The sequence below is a fragment of the Lycium barbarum genome, chromosome 1 (genome assembly GCF_019175385.1).
Source record: "Lycium barbarum isolate Lr01 chromosome 1, ASM1917538v2, whole genome shotgun sequence".
NCBI classification, from domain to species: Eukaryota; Viridiplantae; Streptophyta; class Magnoliopsida; order Solanales; family Solanaceae; genus Lycium; species Lycium barbarum.
Genome location: NC_083337.1, coordinates 4651078 through 4670557, shown reverse-complemented (window position 1 = coordinate 4670557; position 19480 = coordinate 4651078). Strand labels below are relative to the sequence as shown.

The window sequence follows — 19480 nt, the reverse complement described above, 5'->3', positions numbered from 1 at the left end:
ACACAGTATACCGCCCACATGTCGTCTAGTTCAGTTGATACCCTGTCTTTTTAAAACTAGATCATGGGAATTTACATTTCTATATGATTCAATTTTCAAAGGAATTTTTCTTCATTCTCTCTTTTTTGTTTTTGATAGAGAATCTTATGATATGGGCTAAAAGTTCGATTGCAGTGCTTCTGATCCTAAATTTAGTAAGTTACCCTTGTGTTTTCTTTCAAAATAATCTTTTGTTTTCTATCAAATACAAGTACAAATTAAAGATGAATCAAATCTGTTGCTAGTTTGAAGTCCTTAAAAAACTAATTTCCTCAAGAAATTGCCAATTAAATGAAAAGAAAAAGGATTCTTCAAACTGTGGTTTGCTTATGTATTAGAAGTGATGTTGCTCAGACTCTTCAAAACTATCGTTGGCTGCGTACTGAATCCTTCAAAAGTAGTGCATCTTGAGGATCCGATACGAGTGTGACAACATTTTTGAGAGTCTGAGCAATATAGGTTAGAAGGGAGCTTCTATACCAACTATGTACTACTAACTTATTTCAAAGTCGGAAAATGAATTGACTTTTGGAAAATTATTTGAGTCTGGATATAAGAACTATTTAACTAACACCAAACACACATATATAGAGTTGATGATGAAATTTCTGTAATTATGTACATGGATATATAGCAAGATCAACTAAATTCTAGACCAATCAATAAAGGATGAAAAAAAAGATAAAAAAAAAGTTGTAACTGCACTTTCTGTCTTCAAATTTCTTCCTGTCAGTGGAATCAAATGACTTCAAACACAAAAGTTAGATACTACTACTACAATATTAACACAATAAATTAAACATAATCATAATGTGGAAACACAAATCAGGAGGACAAGAATACATTTTCCATGGAGATCTTGAAAAACATGAAATTATCCACTTCCCCTCTCAATCTCAGGCTTCAGCGCTATAACGTGTACTTGTTTAATAGATGAAAAATCATCCATCTTCGTCTTCCCCGAGCTTTTGCTACTACTTTCTATTTTATCTTCTGCTCCACATTTCATACCATGCTTGATTGCAACTTGCTTAACTTTTTTGGCCAGGAAACAAAGAAGTTTCCTGGACTCAGCCTCTGAATTTTCCAAGTATTCCTTTAGAGAGGCGATTCCATTAGTCATATCGTCTTGTCTCTCCTTCAGCTTCTTGATTTCTAACTTCAACGTATCGTTGAGATCTCTCTGGCTCCTCAACTCTTCCTCTACCCCATAATAGTAAGTTTCTTGATTAAAATCTTTCTTTATACTTTTGTTTCTTCGCCGCTTTATGTTAGTCAGCAAGTGTTTTTTCTCCGCTTGAAACCAATAATTTTCATATTCCCATGTTTGAAGTCCAATCTTCTTGAACTCCTATTAAATCATATCTTTAGTACATATACAATTGGAGTTAATAAGATCCATTCACTGTTGTATTGAAAATTGTACATAATGATCAAGAAATAGGGTAACTTACATAGTTATTGAGCTGATAAATGAAGCTCGACATATTAGTATGCTTGAAATATTTGGGTAGAAGCTCGAAGCTAAATCTGATATGATCCCAAATAATGAAACTAGTACCATATGGACTCCAGCATATGATAGAGTTTGTATTCGGATCCTCCACCATATCATGTCTTCGTTACGAAAGGGGGTATACCAGGTTCGCGTAATAGTTTTAGCACCATCGCCACCACCACGATGTCCGTTTTCTCCAGCAGAAAATTGATTGATATTGTTCATTGCCATTGTCTCTTTTGTTGAGAGAAAGGAGTAAGTTTTTTTGCATAATATTGCCATTATGTGATGTTTGTTCTTTGTGTAGAGTTAGAAGAACAAAGAAATTAGCTTGCTTTTTAATGTACATTGCCACAATATTAAATCGGGCCTTTGATAGATAGTCCTATCTGATTCTTTTTGACTTGTCCTTACTAACATGCAAATTGAAACTATTCCTTCTTGTACTACTGTTCCATGCATCTTATTTATTTATTTATTGGGTTCCACCTGATGTTCAACACCCATATGAGGGGTCTTGACCAATTCAGATTTGTGCCTCATAAGACTCATTTAAAAGAGAAGTGAAGTGTTACCTATCAGGATTTTTTTTATATTCAGGATTCGAACCCAAAATTTCTAATTAAGACTAAAGGAATCACATATATCCCACCACGATCCTCGATAATAAGTCCGATTTATTTATTTTTTGATTTTCACCTGGTGTTCGATACCCTCATTGAGTCACTAGTGAGCTCCCTACCTTTCAAGGTTGAGGTGGAGAGTTCAAAACGCGTTGCATCTTCTTCCCCTTTCTCCTCCACCTCTCTTATGTAATAAAAAGCAAAAAGAAGAAAAAAAATAGATTTATCGATATCAAAAGGATTACTTTGGACTGTGATCTATAATTTCATATGATGTCATCTTTATTGGAACTTATAAAGTAATGTGTTCTATTTTTTTGTCTTTGTAAATCCGTTAACAAGTACTAAAGAGTAAAGAACTTCAAGGTTATGATCAGAAGAAAAATATAGTTTGGATAAAAATAAAAAAAAAAATAAAAAAAAAAGAATGCGTTCTATAATTTCATATGATATCTTCTTTATTGGAACTTATAAAGTAATGCGTTCTATTTTTTTGTCTTTGTAAATCCGTTAACAAGTACTAAAGAGTAAAGAACTTCAACGTGTATGATCAGAAAAAAAATAGTTTGGATAAAAAAAAAAAAAAAAAAAAAAAGGAATGCGTTCTATAATTTCATATGATGTCGTCTTTATTGGAACTTATAAAGTAATACGTTCTATTTTTTTGTCTTTGTAAATCCGTTAACAAGTACTAAAGAGTAAAGAACTTCAAGGTGTATAATCAGAAGAAAAATAGTTTGGATAAAAACAAAGAAGGAATGCTCTCGTTGAGAGTTTGGATAAAAAGCAAAAAGAAGAAAAAAATTAGATTTATCGATATCAAAAGGATTACTTTGGACTGTGATCTATAATTTCATATGATGTCGTCTTTATTGGAACTTATAAAGTAATGCGTTCTATTTTTTTGTCTTTGTAAATCCGTTAACAAGTACTAAAGAGTAAAGAACTTCAAGGTTATGATCAGAAGAAAAATAGTTTGGATAAAAAAAAAAAAAAAAAAAAAAAAAAAAAGGAATGCGTTCTATAATTTCATATGATATCTTCTTTATTGGAACTTATAAAGTAATGCGTTCTATTTTTTTGTCTTTGTAAATCCGTTAACAAGTACTAAAGAGTAAAGAACTTCAAGGTGTATGATCAGAAAAAAAATAGTTTGGATAAAAAAAAAAAAAGGAATGCGTTCTATAATTTCATATGATGTCGTCTTTATTGGAACTTATAAAGTAATACGTTCTAATTTTTTGTCTTTGTAAATCCGTTAACAAGTACTAAAGAGTAAAAAACTTCAACTCTTCAAGGTGTATAATCAGAAGAAAAATAGTTTGGATAAAAACAAAGAAGGAATGCTCTCGTTGAGAGTCGAACTCAAGACCTCCCGCTTACTAAACGGGTGCTCTAACCAACTGAGCTACGAGAGCTGATGGGTTTTTGCCCTTTTTACTTGAGGAAATCTGGTTGATGATTTTTGGATTACACACTACACACGCAGAGAAGTATAATGTTCTTGTCATGGCATATAATTTGAATATTTGAGGTTATTCTGATGAAAATTAAGCAAGAGATCAAAGAGTTTCTATGAAATAGGGAAATTAATGTAATGTAGAGGGAATGAAGAGGACCAAATTGTTATCCTCAGTAAAGAGCAATAAAAATTTATAAATAATGCACAAAATAACAAATATCCCTACAAAAGGGCAAAAAACGTATATGTACATAGTGAGAGGGTATATTTACAGAACATGACGATACTTTTCAGCTTACAAAATATATCAATGGATTTCTTACAAAATCTATATGAATCACGTAAATTAAAAAGAAGCAATAAAACACAGTAAATAAGGTAAGGAAACTACTTTCCTTATTTTATCCATTTTTCGCTCCCCATTCAAAATTAAGAGATATTATTCCCTGATTTTCTTCAACTTTTGCTCCCTTATTTCATCCACTTTTCTCCCCCATTCAAAATTAAGAAATATTGTTCCCTAATTTTCTCCAACTTTTACTCAAAAAGTCCATTCTAATCGGTAATTCTCTCATTCAAAATTCACAAACAGTCAATTTCTCGATATGAAAACCTATTTTATGTTCTATTGATGTTGCTTCTCCGCCCTGTGCTTGTAGAAAAAACAATTTTTTGAATTGGTGGTGATGAAATTTTGGATTTAGGGACGGTTTCAGATGTGAGAAGAGGACAAAACATAGGTGTTGTTATAATTTCAGCCCGATTTTTGGGTGTTTCATGTGGTACTACGTGCTCTGTTTTTGTATCTAACTCCCCATTAATGCTTCTCTGTCACTGTGCATATACAAGTGAATTCTCAAAATCTCTCAAGAAAACTCAATGAAGATGCTCTCCCCAAAGTCAGATTGCTTGAACTTTCGGAAGGGGGGGGGGGGGGGGGGGGGAGGGAGCGAATGTACAAAGTTCTTACACCAGAAAACATATATGTATAATTTTTTGTATGCAATATGTATAACTGTATAAATTAGTTATAATTTTTATATATGAAATATGTATAAAAATTGTATGTATATTTTGATTATGATAAAGTACATATAAATTGTATAAAATCTGATTAAAGTATGTATAAATTTTGAGAAAATGTGTATAATAAATCTATAATTGATACAAACCAGATTCCATACAAAGTTCATACACCAGAAAATAAATATGTATAAATTTTTGTATGCAATATGTATAACTGTATAAATTCGTTATAATTTTTATGTATAAAATATATATAAAAGTTGTATGTATATTTTGATTATGCTAAAGTACAAATAAATTGTATAAAATCTGATCAAACTATGTATAGATTATGAGATAGTATATATGTGTAATAAATTTTCTAACTGATACAAACCAGATTCAATACACATTTCATACACATATTAGTTTTCAACATTTTTAAGCACACTGTGCCGCATATATCTCAAAAATGATATATAGTAGATTCCATACATATATTAGTTTTCAACATTTTAAAAAACAACAGTTTATAGAATTTATACAAATTTCAAACATACAATGATCACACATGTCTTAAAACGATACAAACCAATTATTATATACAATTAATACACAGGTTAGTAATCACAATCTTTCTATTATTAATGTATAAATAATTTATACACATTTCATACACACATCTCATTCACACATTTCTACTTTTTTACATGCTGCATTAAAGATTTTTTTTTTCTTTTTTGCATTAAACATATCATCACTCTCCATTATTTCTCACAAACAAAAGCTGAAGCACAATTAAAGTCTAACAATGTAGGACCGGAAAACAGTGTTAATATACAAAAATAACAATAAACAGTAACAATGGTGAAAGATTGGTTTGAAAATCGTGAGTTGAAAATATAGAGAATTGCTATCAAGCAAAAAACGTTAAAACTGGTGGAGAATTATTTGTCGATGGAGCTGAAATCGTATCATACTAGGAGAAAAGATGAATTTTAGGTCTGAAAATGTTGTCTATCGTAGAGGGAGAGAGAGAGAGAGAGATCTTTTTGAAAAGAAGAAGAAATTGATCGGTAACTATTCTAAAATTAAACCCATATTTAAAACGGAAAAGGGCCAAAATTACCCCTGAACTTTGAAAAATAGTTCATCCATACCCTTCGTTATACTTTAGGGCCAATTATACCCTTACAGTTATACTATGGGGTCAATTATACCCTTATGTCTAACGACTGCCACGTGGCATCATCTCAGCCCTTCAAAATTATTTTACCCTCAAATAATTTTTTACCCACTAAAATAACTCAAAACGACCCGAATTTTTTTTTTCCAGCAAAAATAATACGAAATTATTTTTATATTTTTTCTGGAAAAATAATTCCCTATTATTTTTGCTGGAAAAAAAAATTCGGGTCGTTTTGAGTTATTTTAGTGGGTAAAATATTATTTGAGGGTAAAATAATTTTGAAGGGCTGAGATGATGCCACGTGGCAGCCGTTAGACATAAGGGTATAATTGACCCCATAGTATAACTGTAAGGGTATAATTGGCCCTAAAGTATAACGAAAGGTATGGATGAACTATTTTTCAAAGTTCAGGGGTAATTTTGACCCTTTTCCGTATTTAAAATTGTGAGTATCCCATTAAGCCCAAATCTGATATACTTTAAAATTTTATTGATATGTTTTGTAAATAAAGAAAAGCATCCTTATGTTTTGTAATATAGTTTCCAAAGTAGTATTATTAGGTCATTTTCCCAACAATAAAATGCAAAAAATACTTGCCAATATCCAGGGTACGACATGTGTGCTTTACATAAGGTTTATCACTACTTATGATTAATTAACATGTACTCACATTTCAATTTATCACTTAACCTAAATTAACATAGTTTGATATATTAAAGAGAGCATCTTGGTCAACACTTTCGCCTCTTAGTGAGTTTGATAAAAGCACATTTATGATATCGAGGATTCACATAGCCGACCCCAACTAGCTAAGGATTGCAAATCAATTGTTGATGTTCTCTACCCCATAAGTTCAACACCGCTTTCTTACACCCCTCTTAAGTTTCAAGACATTTCAAGTTTCCTATCTACTTTTGAAGGCTATTTCACAGACATAAAGGAAGTTCAAACATATTGCCTTCTTTAGACATTCAATTACATATTTAATCAATCTGTCATGTCTAGCAAAAATAATATTAAGCTTTTGGGGGCATAAAACAGATAGGAACAACCACAATTAAGTTAGTTTTGATAAAAGACCAAACTGTAAGAAAGGAAAGTCAAAGATTATCCTCATATTTTTGCCATAATCAAACTGTAACAAGGAAAAATAAAACAAAACAAAGAAAGTTCAACAAGATTCTCAGATAGTTTTGCCATATCAAACTCCACAGTGCTTTTTTCCTGACAACTAAATTCGTCAACATCCTAGACACGAAAAGAGTCTATTCTACTTCTTGTAGATAATCATCTATTTCAGCTGGTGTGAGAACTCTGCAAGGAAATGAACTGGTAAGCTTAATAACCAGCTCAAAAAGAGACATTATTTTAAATTTAACGACAAAGGAAACACTTGCCTGAATACTTTGTCATTGCCAATGATGCCAATCTCGATGTTTTTTCCAGAGATCTGACCCTCAAATCTGGATGGATACAGAAAGATTATCGTTAGGGATATACTCATGTTATAATTCTGATCTTAACCAATGAAGCAAAAATAAATCTCTTCCAAGATAAGTACTGGGACTTGTAGAAAAACACCGTACTAAGGGGAAAATTCACGACTACAACAATAATTGCATCATGAAAAAAGTTAAGATGCTTACCCCTCCTTCAGGGTCAGTATAGCAGTGTGTACAGCATCATCAAGTTCCAATTCCTCAGTGTACCTGGGAGAAGCATGAGTATCAGTTTTAAAAGCAAATAAATATTCACCAGTTATTATAAAAAACAGTTCAGATTGGCTATTAGTTGGCAAATAACATGATGGTCCAATTTTTAAAGTTCACTGGTGGATGGTTGCTTTAGACATGATCAGTTATTTACCACCTCTTTCACCTAACCCTCTGCTTTAGTAGAAGTCTGGTTCATTCATACATGTGAAACTTGCACACTTTATGATTCCATGAACTCATCAATTAGTAGAGACTACGCTAGACCAAACTCCCTCATCATTTTTCACCACCCTCTGACCCACCTCTTGTCATGATGGTTGGCTTGATAATTACACTTACTGAATCGTGACTTGGTGATGGCACATCCAAGCTAAGTAAAGAGAATCATATTGGGTAATGACTTATGAAACTAAAATTATTCAAATTCTTATCAAAGGCGCACAGGATCTTTTACACTAACACTTACAAGAACACAAAGACAGGTCTAACAATTGACGCACTAGCTCTGCTGGCTGTCTTTCTACTCCTAAATTCTACCTCGCTTGATTGTTGCAAAGAGATGCAGGTTCCTCAATCACCAGTTTCACACTCCAACTAATAAAAAGTTATACTCGCAGTAAAATGTATACACCACTGTTTCCACAGCAAATCAAATGCCCCAACCACTTTCCAACTTTTAGTACAAAAACTGAAGCACTAGGATATAATGTGGAATAAGAACGTGAACAGTTAAAGATGAAAAAAGTTTGTTGTCAAAGAAGATTGGGTGGAATTGGATGTTTGCGGGCATTATCAGAAGGTAGTATCGTGTAATGGGATATACCACGGGTTTTTAGAGTTTAGTTCACAAGGAGTGTCCAAGGAGAACCTTAAAGTTTCTAATGGTATTTTCTATAACTTGATCTGTGCTTGATGTGTACCTTTGAATAAAGTAACTGTGATTGACGTGCTGGTCAAAAGTCTGATCAACTTGGGATGCTAAAGCTTAAAATGAGATGAGGGGTACACAATTCCGTGATAACTTACCTCTTCTCTAGAAATGTCTTCGCATTAGACACATTCTTCCCCATGGCCGAAGCCTTCCAAGAGAAGTAAGAACCTGATGGATCTACCTAAATGAGAAAAACAAACAGAATATCAGAACAGTTCTAGCATCATAACTCAGGACCCTGTAAATTAGCTCATGAAAACATGACCGACCCAACACGTTCAAGTTTGGGCGAGTCATTGACCCATCCATTTATAAGCTCAGGCCATTTTAGCCCAACCCATTTCAGTCAATCCAAAAATTGGGCTGATATGTAGCCCAATTTGACCCATGCATACCTTGTCAAACTATTTTCAAAAAGACATTTTTTTTATTTGATACGTTATATAAAAAAAATAGCCACAACAAAGGAGAACAATAGTTTTATTAGGTACTTGAAAAATCACAAGAGGGCAAACAAAGAAATTAGAACTTAGTAAGAATTTAGGGGTCAGGTTATGACCCCCATTTTAGCCCAGCCCATTTCAGCCCAAGCAATTTGATCCGCCCAAATCCAGCCCAACCTGCCCATTTGACACCCCTAGGTTAAACAGGTCATACAAAGAGGTGTTAATCAAGTGGGAGAAGTAGCCGGTGAAGCATGGGAATGAATGTATAGACCAACCAACATAAAGCAAGTAGCTCATATGCACCTTAATAACAATAAAGGACATAAAGAGACAAGTGAACACACCAACAAGAGGTAGATAATATACCTGATATAGTTGAGGACCCTTGTCATCATATCCCGCAACCAAGAGTGAAACACCGAATGGCCTTACACCACTGCATAGGAAAGAACAAAAGGAATAGAATTAAGGGATTGCACAAAGAAGACTACCCATGGTCACAAACAGATATACCAAGGAAATCTAGTTTAGTTTCATAACATGAGCAGCGTGCTTTCGAATTGATAGTTTTAACCAAGTAGAAAAGAGAATGGAAAAGTGGAATAAATACTAAGGAAGAACTCAGAGAACCGAGAATACAAGAAGATAAAAATTGTAGCAGTATTTTCATTCTGTTCCCTTCTCACATGATATTCACATACAAGGTAAAGCTGCTGCTTCTTTTCCAAATTCTTTATTACCAGCAGCAGCGTACAATTTTTAGATTTTGCATGCCTTCAACTACAACTATGTCAACAAGGTTCCATTAGAAAATGAAGGCAATGATGCTTTCAATATATGCACATGTCAAGGAATTGGTTTATTACGCACACTGCTGACCATTTTTTCAACCATTCATTAAATACTATTTGAGGCAAAAATGCATCATCACATCAGTGATATCAGTCACAAGCTACACAATTAGCTAATGTTAAAGTATTGTGCTTCAAGAATTTTAATGGTGTCGAATCAATTAAGAACAGACTGACACCTACAACTTTTACCAGTAAAAACATCATAGTGATGATTGACCATACAATAAAGTCCATGGAAGGAGAGAGGCCAACCACATCACTTAAGAAGAGAAAATATCAAAGTTAATGTTTGACAAGCCACAAAATGTGTCAATCAGCCTCGTGAGATAAAAACAACAGAAATTAAATGATTTAAAAAGAAGAAAGAAGTAAAAAACCCAAATTGCTAATATAGGACACTCCGTGTTAAGTGAATTATGATATAAAAGAGCAGTTACCCTGATTGTGTGAATTCCTGCATGACAGCAGCAGTTTCCCTCACCAATTGCGTGACAGGTATTGGTTCCTATGCATAGACAAATTAGGCAACAATAGTACACATCAGTTATGCTTAAAATATCAATATCAAACAGGCCTGATGCAATACCACTAGTATTACATTTAGTTGAACAAGGACACAACAACAACTACTATACTTCGATCCCAAACAGGTTGGGATCGGCTATATGAATCTCCACTGACCATACTGCTCACAGTTGAAAAAGGACAAAGGAGGAAAAAACACATCTGTTCCCAGAAAGCAAGAAAACAAAGTACTCTTGACAGCGACAATATCAAGAAAACGTACTCCCAAATACTCCTTCAATGTCCTAATTATGTTAAATGTTTAAAAAAATAAAGATAGTTGTATCAAATGCCAGCATACTGGACCCACAAAGTGGTATTACATCACACAGTAACTCCAAACACAACATAAATCAATCTTGGCAATGGTAAAAACTAATTCATACTTTATAGAGTCGATAATATTGCTCAGCCTGCTTTCTACTTTTTCGCACCAAAACTCGAGAATCAGGGCCCATGCCGCTGCAACAAAGATCATAAGTGTCAGTCAAGAATATGCCTTGACCCCTAGAATATTGAGGAAGTAAAATTATGTATGTTCAAGCTGGGTCCATCAAACTAAGGAGCTCAGATAGGGAGAATAAGCACAGTTTGACAGTGATAGCAAAGTCCTTCCCCGCAAATTTTATGAAGTATGTTAAGCTGACTCCATCAAACTGTCAATGCAAAGATACTTAAGATGCGGCTATAACTAAACCCAATGCTGCTCATTATCTCAATTCATATAAATAATACTGTGTTGGGATAATTAACTGAACTTGCACATTCTTTTCGTGGAAATTCTGCTACCGAATTCCATAATCTATCAATTATAAGTGCGATTCACTCGGTCAAATGTGAATAAATATCCAAGAATCCCACCTCAATTTTTCGTATAGTTGAAAACAAAAACCCATTCTATTTTAATGATCCTCTAGTCATTTCATGGTTGACCTTAAACGTGTGAGAAAAGAAACCATGAACTAGCCAATTAACAAAACTAATAAAAGAGCTCAACCACTAGAGAGGATGGTCATTCATAATCTGAAGACAGTTTGCATACAACTCTAGGCATGTTCAACCATACATACTCGTATCCTGTAATATGAAGAGGATACCTTATGACAATAAAGATAAAGGATCTCTCACCTGTAAACTACTCCAATATTTGGTGTCAAAGTCTGAATCTTTTGCACCTGAATTATATATATAAAAGAGAGGGGATGAAGATGGTTACTACGACAAATGTTAAGAGATACACATATAAAAGGTGAGAAATCTATTGAAATTGCAAAACACACCAGTAGTCACGAAGCTTACTACTAATACAGATCAAGAAAACAGGAAGAACGAAATCCACAGTGCTACTGTACAGAGGAAAAGCATTTAAGACTAGTAAGGCAATAAGCATGACCTTGAATGCACTTGTTGATATGTTGTTACCTTATGACAGTATTTTGAGATATTTGGAGACTTACTCTCCATAGCGGTAAACTGAACACTACTAACATCTTTGTACAACCTTAACATCTAAGCAAATTCCTACTGACTGATTACTAGAAATAAGCACAAAACTATAAATTGTTGCAATATAGATGAAGCCATAAAGATGTCACACCAGGGATTTGTGAACAAGTACAATCAGTCATGACTCATGGATAGACAACGAAGGATGATTCTAAAGAGAAAAACTTACAGATGTTTCATCAACAAGGATGGATGGTAATTTCTTCTCAGTTGCAATTACAACACCATTAGCAGCTGCAATCATCCAATTATAAATGTAAAATCTCTAAAAGAACTAGAAATTTATTGTCAAATAAAAAGGAGAGCTCAATTATTCAACTTAATTACGAGGAATCCTTTTTATGATATACAGAACGATTATAGTAGAATACATCTATCACATTACAAATACATTCTTGATTAAATGAAAGGCCTCAGCACCGGGATCTGATAGCATAATCTATATTGCAAAAGCCATGGAGATCCAAATCAATATGAAAAGTAAAACGAACAAGATCTAAATTGAAATAATCGAGGACTTCTGTTTGCGGCATGCTCTAAATAAAATTTATTTATGGCTTCATGACTCAATACTAACCAACTTAATAAAAGGGCATCCCGGTGCACAAAGCATCCCTTGTTAGCCGGGTCCGAGGAAGGGCCGCACCCCAAGGGGTGTGATGTTGACAGTCAACCCAAATGCAAGCATTAGCGACTGCTTTCACGGCTCAAACCCGTGACCTATACATCACACGGAGACAACTTTACCGTTGCTAACCGACATAATGACTAGCATAATCTTTGGCTTTATGTCAAATGTCAATACTGCCAAGATGTCAGTAATTGGGCATTGCTAGTTAACCATACACGCAAGTACCTATAGACATAAAAGATGCACTTTCTTTTTTGAAACTGGTAAAGTGACATAAAAGATGCACTTATTATAACTTGAGTTACCTTTAATCCCCAGTGACGTTTGACCTGATCCAACTGCGGTCAAGGCATGTTCAATCTGAACCAGCTTTCCAGATGGACTATGTAACAACAAACCATGACAAGAGAAATTGCAGTCAAAACAAGAAAAGGTATACATAAATCGACATACATACAGTGGCTCCCATAAATCCCTACCTGAAAGTGGTAAGCGAGAAAGAGTACTGACTATCACCCATTGGATTAAATGCTAGTCTTCAATCGAGACCCTGAAATAACATGCCACAGGAATGTATTAGATATAGGAGTCATCGACTTAATTCTGAGTGTGTCCTATTTACTTTAGTTGTTGAAGAATCATTTTGAACTACGAACACAAAGTTTTACCAAAATTGCCAAAGACAAGACTCAATTGCCAAAACTCTTTCTTGACAAGAAAAAGTTTCGCTCTTTTTCTAATTCTCGCTCTAATTTTTGCGTTTCTCTCTCTCTCTCTCTCTCATACACCTCCACAAATCATCAGGCCAGCTGCTATAGCCTATGATAGATCTTTAGCGAATAAGGGAACTAATATCTCTTTCTATTCTTTTTTTTTTTAAATGGTAACAGAGATTTCATTAATAACAGAAAATTTAGTCTCAGCACAAAGAAAGTGCTAAGAGATACAAGACTTCCAAGAGAGAAAAACCCAAAATCCAAAAGCCAAAAACCTGGTCTTGTACCAGTTACAGATACCCTATAAGGTCAACTACTGACTCTATGTCTTGAAACAAAGGAGCAAACCTCGGTATGTCAACAATCGAAAACTCACGCAAAGTTTTCGATTCATAATCTTAGCCAAAGAAAGATTAAAGTATGATTAAACTTAAAGATCAAATTAATTTCAAAGACCATTTGAGATATTTTAACTCAACAAGGTTTCCTCTTTCTCCTTCTATTTACCATTTTATAGGGCAAAATGAAGAACCCTAAAAAAAAAAAAAAATTGAACTTATACTGTAGTTCCTTTCTATAGCTCCAAACAAGGTGCTAAATTAAGTACAATTACAAAACCTAAGTATGTTAACAATCCAAAATACATGAATACAATACACAATGCTAAGTTATAACAACAACATTAGATTCACAATTTTAGCCAAAGAAATGCATAAATTTTAAATTTAAAAAAAAAAAAAAGTTTCCTCTTTTTCCTTCTATTTACAATTTTATGGGGAAAATGGAGAACCCTAGTAACAACAAAAAAAAAAAAAAAAACTTTCCAAACACGGTGCTAAATTAAATAAAATGACAAAACCTAAGTATACACAATGGTAAGTTGATTAACAACAGTTATTAGATTCATAATTTTAGCCAAAAATATGATTAAACTTAAGCTCAAACTAATTTTACATACTATTGAATGGTTTTAACGACGAGATAGAGGAATTACCGGATTTCGGCAGTTAAATGTAACGGTAGCGACGAAGAGTTACCGGCGAAATAGCACAATTGTTTTTTTTTTTTTTCGAAGCAGAAATAGGTAGTGTTGGAGTAGGCTTGGGGAAAAAGAAATTGGATTTATTTGTTATTATTATTATTGGTCAAAAATACCCTTAAAACTATTCTAAATAGATTAATTTTAACTTCCGTTACGTTTTTGGCTTAAAAATAATGTTTTTGGCTTAAAATTGGTCGAGTATGTCAGGCATTATATTTTTACTAACTGTTGCTCCAAAACAAGAGGCAGATGGACTAATTTTACCCTTGACATGGGGCATTTTTACCCTTATTTTTTTAACTTTTTTTTTTGGGTTGAATGTTTGAGATATATAATAACAAGATACGAACATAAGTAATATAAACGCTTTCGGTTTTAACAGATAGAAAAAGATAATGGCAAGGGCATTTTTTAGTAAAAAATATAACAGAAGATAAATTTGACCTATTTCGAATAGTTCAGGATATTTGTGGCCCTTTTCCCTTTTTCTTTTCTAAAGTATTGAACGGGAAGATACTTTTTTTTTCTCATTCTTAAAATATTGGTGCGGGTTACTATTTCTAGAATAAATAATTTCTTTTGAAAGAGTTCTTAGAATTTTTCAAAAGTTGTAACTATAAAAGTAGTGATTAATAATAAGGGTTATATATTTAAATGGATAATATTTTTATTTTTAAATGACTAAAAACTAATATTCGAATTAATGAAAACTATTATTTGTGTTGACTCATTGTGGATCTTACCATTTTAGAGTGGAGAGAGTAATATTCATGACGTTATGATTTAGTAACAATGATGATGGGGTAAAAAAGTGTCTTTTCCTGTGTTGGTAGGAAGATATCTCAAAAAAAAAAAAAAAGTGTTTCTCGTGGAGTAGGATGAGCTCTCTTGTTTTTTTTACTTTATAAGGAATTGTACTTTAATGTACAAAAATATTAGTAGCTAGTGCATGTGATAAATTGATCTGAAGGCAAATGTGCCTTTTTTTAACCCCCAACATGTGAGGTATACGTGACACCTAATCCAAATATACTAGGAAAAACACATATGAACGTGTCTGCAATCTTGAGTTTTCAATCTGAAACAACTTAAGTCAACCTCAAATCATCTCCAAACACCTTTAAATTTGATGTACAAGTTCCTTAAGATGTTTCCAACAAAACTAAATGCCACTTAAACCAAATCACGAATACACTAACCAAAAATTTGAACCAAACTTCAATGGTCTTATGGTATTTTAGGTCCTTCTTCAACTTTCTTCTTCACAAATGCATTCTTGTTCATCACATATTTGGTCTCTCTATTGCAAGTTTATATGAAATAACATTTCTACATTGTTCTAGTGAAATTGTTAGGCCAATATTATAACTGGGAACTTAAATCTGAAATTGACGGCTTTGATTAGCAAGTTGAATTGAAGTTTGAGCTATTAAAAATCAAAATCTCAATTGATAGATTTCGAAATATCGAACTTAGTATTATTGATGAAGAAGCCGATAAAGAAATGTGAATTTACGTTGTTGGCTATAGTTTACCAATTTTCAACTTAAATTGTCAAAAAATGACAATAAGAGAAAGTTTAGCTATTTCTTGGCATTTAGTTGGCCGATTCATACTCATATGCCAATTTCTCTTTATTTTTCTCGTTGTCCATCATTTTACCTCATCTCTTTTGTTTCCTACTATCATAGAAGCGTGAGCAGGGATTTAGGATAGACATGTGTGCTTAGTTGTAATTAAAATGTGAAGTAATGGCAGTTTTGCCACTTTCTTTTCTTGGTGTTGTAACATTAAGTAATTATGTGTTTAACCTACACTCACTCACAACACAACATCACTCTAGAAATATCCATTTTTCATCTTTTTTTAGACTTCTAAGTATTAGTTCATGTTCTGATTTTAAACGTGTGAAATGGTCCTTACTTTTGTGATAAGTTGGAACTCCCATTTTCCATTAATGACAATTGCTTCCCATTTCAATAAGCTCTCAATAACTGCTTTCGATGGAAGAACAGTATATATGGAAGATACTGGTTGGGTCCTTAGGCACAAAAAATAAATATGAAAATTACTACATCACCACTTAGGTTTTCTGAGTGCTTAAAAGACTCAGCGGAAAAAAACTGACCCCGACAAGATTCCACTACAAAGGCCGAAGTTATGTCAACTCCCTGTTCCGCTGCGTTTTCTTTGAATTTGAATTTTACATGCATTGGATCATGTAAATAACTTACATTTGGTATTAGAGCATCATTACAAACTTCTACCTTGTCATTTTTGTAAATTTACGAAAATTGTTTCGAAATGGGTCTTGATTTTCTAACATTTTCTTAACTTTGTATCTGATTTTCGGGGTCTAATACGGTGAATATGAACTGGATCTGTTAAATGGGTCGAATGACCAGTCAAGAGGATGAAGATAACATGTTTTGTTTTCGGCGCTGCACTGTGGTATGTGACTTTAGTACTTGAGTTTTGTCTTTAGTGTGTAAGGAACCCTTTGTGTGATAAAACCTAACAGAGACATCAATATTATGCATGAAACATTTTAATAATTTAAGAACCTTAAAATAACTAAACATTGTTGATCACAAAATGAGAATTCTAATAGAATTGCAAAGACAGTAAAGGAATAAATAAATTCACAATTATGCAACCCAAAGAAAATTAATAAAGACAAAGAAAGTGTTACACCCCAGAAAATTTCGCGTTACCAAGATTGTAGACGACTTAGTATGGGCTCAGGAGGGAGTAAAGATATACAAGGATTAGGGATGAAGATTCTGTTATATATGTATAAGAATATCATATAGATGATATTGGAGGCCATATGGTGTAAGCTGTCTGAAGGGACCATTCTGTTAACATGTCGGAAGCGGCATGTGTGTTGGATTGCATTATTTACTTAAAGATTGTTTTGAGACTTCGTGTGCACATTTATGTTTCTTCCAGCGAAGGCTGCAGGTGTTGAGTTAGATTGTGATTTCTTCTCTCCTAAGTCAAATTATGATTATGATTTGTTACCACCTTACATACTCAGTACATTGTCCGTACTGACTTCTTTTTGCCTGGGGACGCTGCGTTCATGCCCGCAGCCCCAGATTGTTTGGCAGGTTAAGTGTATAGCTAGGATGCTTGGACGTCAGCTGGGATTGACAAGTTCCACCTCATTCTGGAGCTGTGGTGAGTCATGTATAGATATGTATGATTATGGGTATGTCAGGGCCCTGTCCTGACTCATAATGTTCAGTTTGCTTCTTAGAGACTTCTGCAGACAGTGTCCTGTGGTATGTTTGTCGAAATGTCGACAAAGTGATGTCAGTTGAGTCATTTGTGGATTTTAAAAGAGTATGTATTTTAGATGATTTCAATTGATTTAAAGTACTTATTTGATTGAAAGTTTTCATAATCGTTATAAAGATAATGATTTTTATTTGGAAAAGTTTTATGTTCTTAAAAGTTTTTGAAATGACAGGTTTTGATAGAGCGAATGTCTGAGGGTTCGCTCGACTCTGATTTAGAGTCGGGTGCCCGTCATGCCCTACCATTGTTAAGGTGTGACAGAAGGGTAAAAAAATAAGGAAAAATTACGTGTTATAGCTACTTTTAGTACATAATTTGTGATACTAACTACCTTTTGTTTTAATTACTAATAATAACTAAATATTTTTTGTAATAAATATTATTTATTATTATGGATGTCTATCTTTAGGAGAAATATTAGGGTTAGTGACTTTGGGATCAAGTCACTTTTTCCCTATAAATATAGAGGTTCTCCTCCATTGTAAATCAATCTCTAACAAGAGAAATAAAGAATTGCTCTCTTCTCTCCTTCTCTACAAATGTTCTTGTTGTTGTTTTATTATTTTATAGCACGTTATCAGCACAAGTCTCTAACCAATTGAGATATCTACTTCAATTGGGTATGTTCTTACTAAGAGTTAATCAGTGTCTTTCCGCGCGATCCAGGTATGAACAGTTTCTCCGTTAGAAAAATAATAACATGACCCGTTGGATACTGTAAGTTCTTTTTAGTCTTGTTTAAATCAGTAGTCACGTCCATATATCATCTCTAATCACCATGATTTTTGTGTTTAGACGGATAAGCAAGTGATGTTTACATTAGTTACCCCTTAAATAATTTGCATCAATAAAAATATGAAAATAAGTAATCATCAGTAACTTTATATCAATGAAATTATGCTATCAATTTTCGGACAGCGCTAACACAAAAGTTTGTTTTAGTGTGTGGCTATTTTGGGTGATGTTTTTGCCAGCACTACAATTGTGTATACCGTTTCTGCAGAATAGATTTCAACCACTGTTGTGAAATCTAAATTAACTATAAATTGAAAGGGATAAAAAAGATCACGGAAGCATAATATCTTGAATTTTGTAAATTCAATTTGAAAGAGTAATATAACCCAGAAGTGGTAATCTTTTTATAGGCTTGTAATTACAATTGAAGATATGTTAGAGAAAGCTCTCTACATTATATACATGCCTTGATTTGCTCCTGAAGTAGCAACTAAGCGACCATAATTTTATATGGTTAAGTGATACGCTCAAATTACACCTATTAATGGCGTAAAGCGGACGTTGTCAAATATAGTAACCCAAACAAGGTTGTTGAATTCCACAGGGAATATGGAGAGAAAAGGGTATTAATTGTATGCGATACTAGTCTTTAAAGGCTTTAATCCTATTCCGAATAGTTTGAAAAGAGATTTGGTTTGTATTCGCTATTTTGAAGTATTTGGAATTTGTTTGGATTGGGAGAACCAAAGTTGTGTCCCCGCAATGATTAGATGTTATGCTATGAGTGTCAATATGATATATTTCTAACGGGTCGGGGTTTTGTATGCACTTAATCTCTAATGCACTTTCTAATATTATCCAATAGTTAGAAAGTATTTCTTTTCATGATTTTCCCAAATGCAGAAAAGTTGTAAATAAGATTGATTAAATATGCCAAGTAGAGCTCATCTTATCCCTAAGCGAGTTCATTAAACGAGGGTTAGCGCCCCGAGTCCTTGTTATATTATTTCAAATCACACCCTAGTTCATCTTTCCAAATAAACTAGGGTTTGTGCATGAACAAGTGTTTGCAACCACTAATGAACAATGAATGCGAGAAATAATAAAACACATCACAACCCATTATATATATATATATATATATATATATATATATATACAATGTTAGACACCCATTACATAGCACCCATCATTTGGGTCCACAACTTTGATTAAAGAAA

At 33.3% G+C, this 19480-nt stretch overlaps 1 protein-coding gene and 1 non-coding gene across 2 annotated transcripts; both read right to left on the bottom strand.

Moving 5' to 3' along the window:
* Nucleotides 1-3504: 3504 nt before the first annotated feature.
* TRNAT-AGU (transfer RNA threonine (anticodon AGU)) lies at nt 3505-3578 on the bottom strand. The gene has a single exon. It is a non-coding gene; the product is annotated as a tRNA-Thr (tRNA).
* A 3281-nt stretch (nt 3579-6859) lies between these two features.
* Nucleotides 6860-14334, bottom strand: LOC132630001 (proteasome subunit alpha type-2-A-like). Its single transcript, XM_060345488.1, has 12 exons — nt 14175-14334; nt 12944-13014; nt 12770-12846; nt 12003-12067; nt 11456-11502; nt 10714-10789; nt 10201-10268; nt 9276-9345; nt 8559-8644; nt 7464-7526; nt 7215-7280; nt 6860-7131 (listed from the first exon to the last, which is right to left on the bottom strand). Exons 2-12 carry the CDS (start codon nt 12982-12984, stop codon nt 7083-7085), a joined length of 708 nt encoding a protein of 235 aa, XP_060201471.1. The 5' UTR covers nt 12985-13014; nt 14175-14334; the 3' UTR covers nt 6860-7082.
* Between the last annotated feature and the right edge of the window lie 5146 nt (nt 14335-19480).

Excerpts from the sequence above, each read along its gene's own strand:
- LOC132630001 (XM_060345488.1), bottom strand. The coding sequence starts at position 12,984 with ATGGGTGATAGTCAGTACTCTTTCTCGCTTACCACTTTCAG. Across the intron at positions 8,645-9,275 it reads AGGGTCCTCAACTATATCAG|GTAGATCCATCAGGTTCTTA; the intron begins GTATATTATCTA and ends TTTCTCATTTAG. Across the intron at positions 7,281-7,463 it reads ATACTGACCCTGAAGGAGGG|ATTTGAGGGTCAGATCTCTG; the intron begins GTAAGCATCTTA and ends GTATCCATCCAG.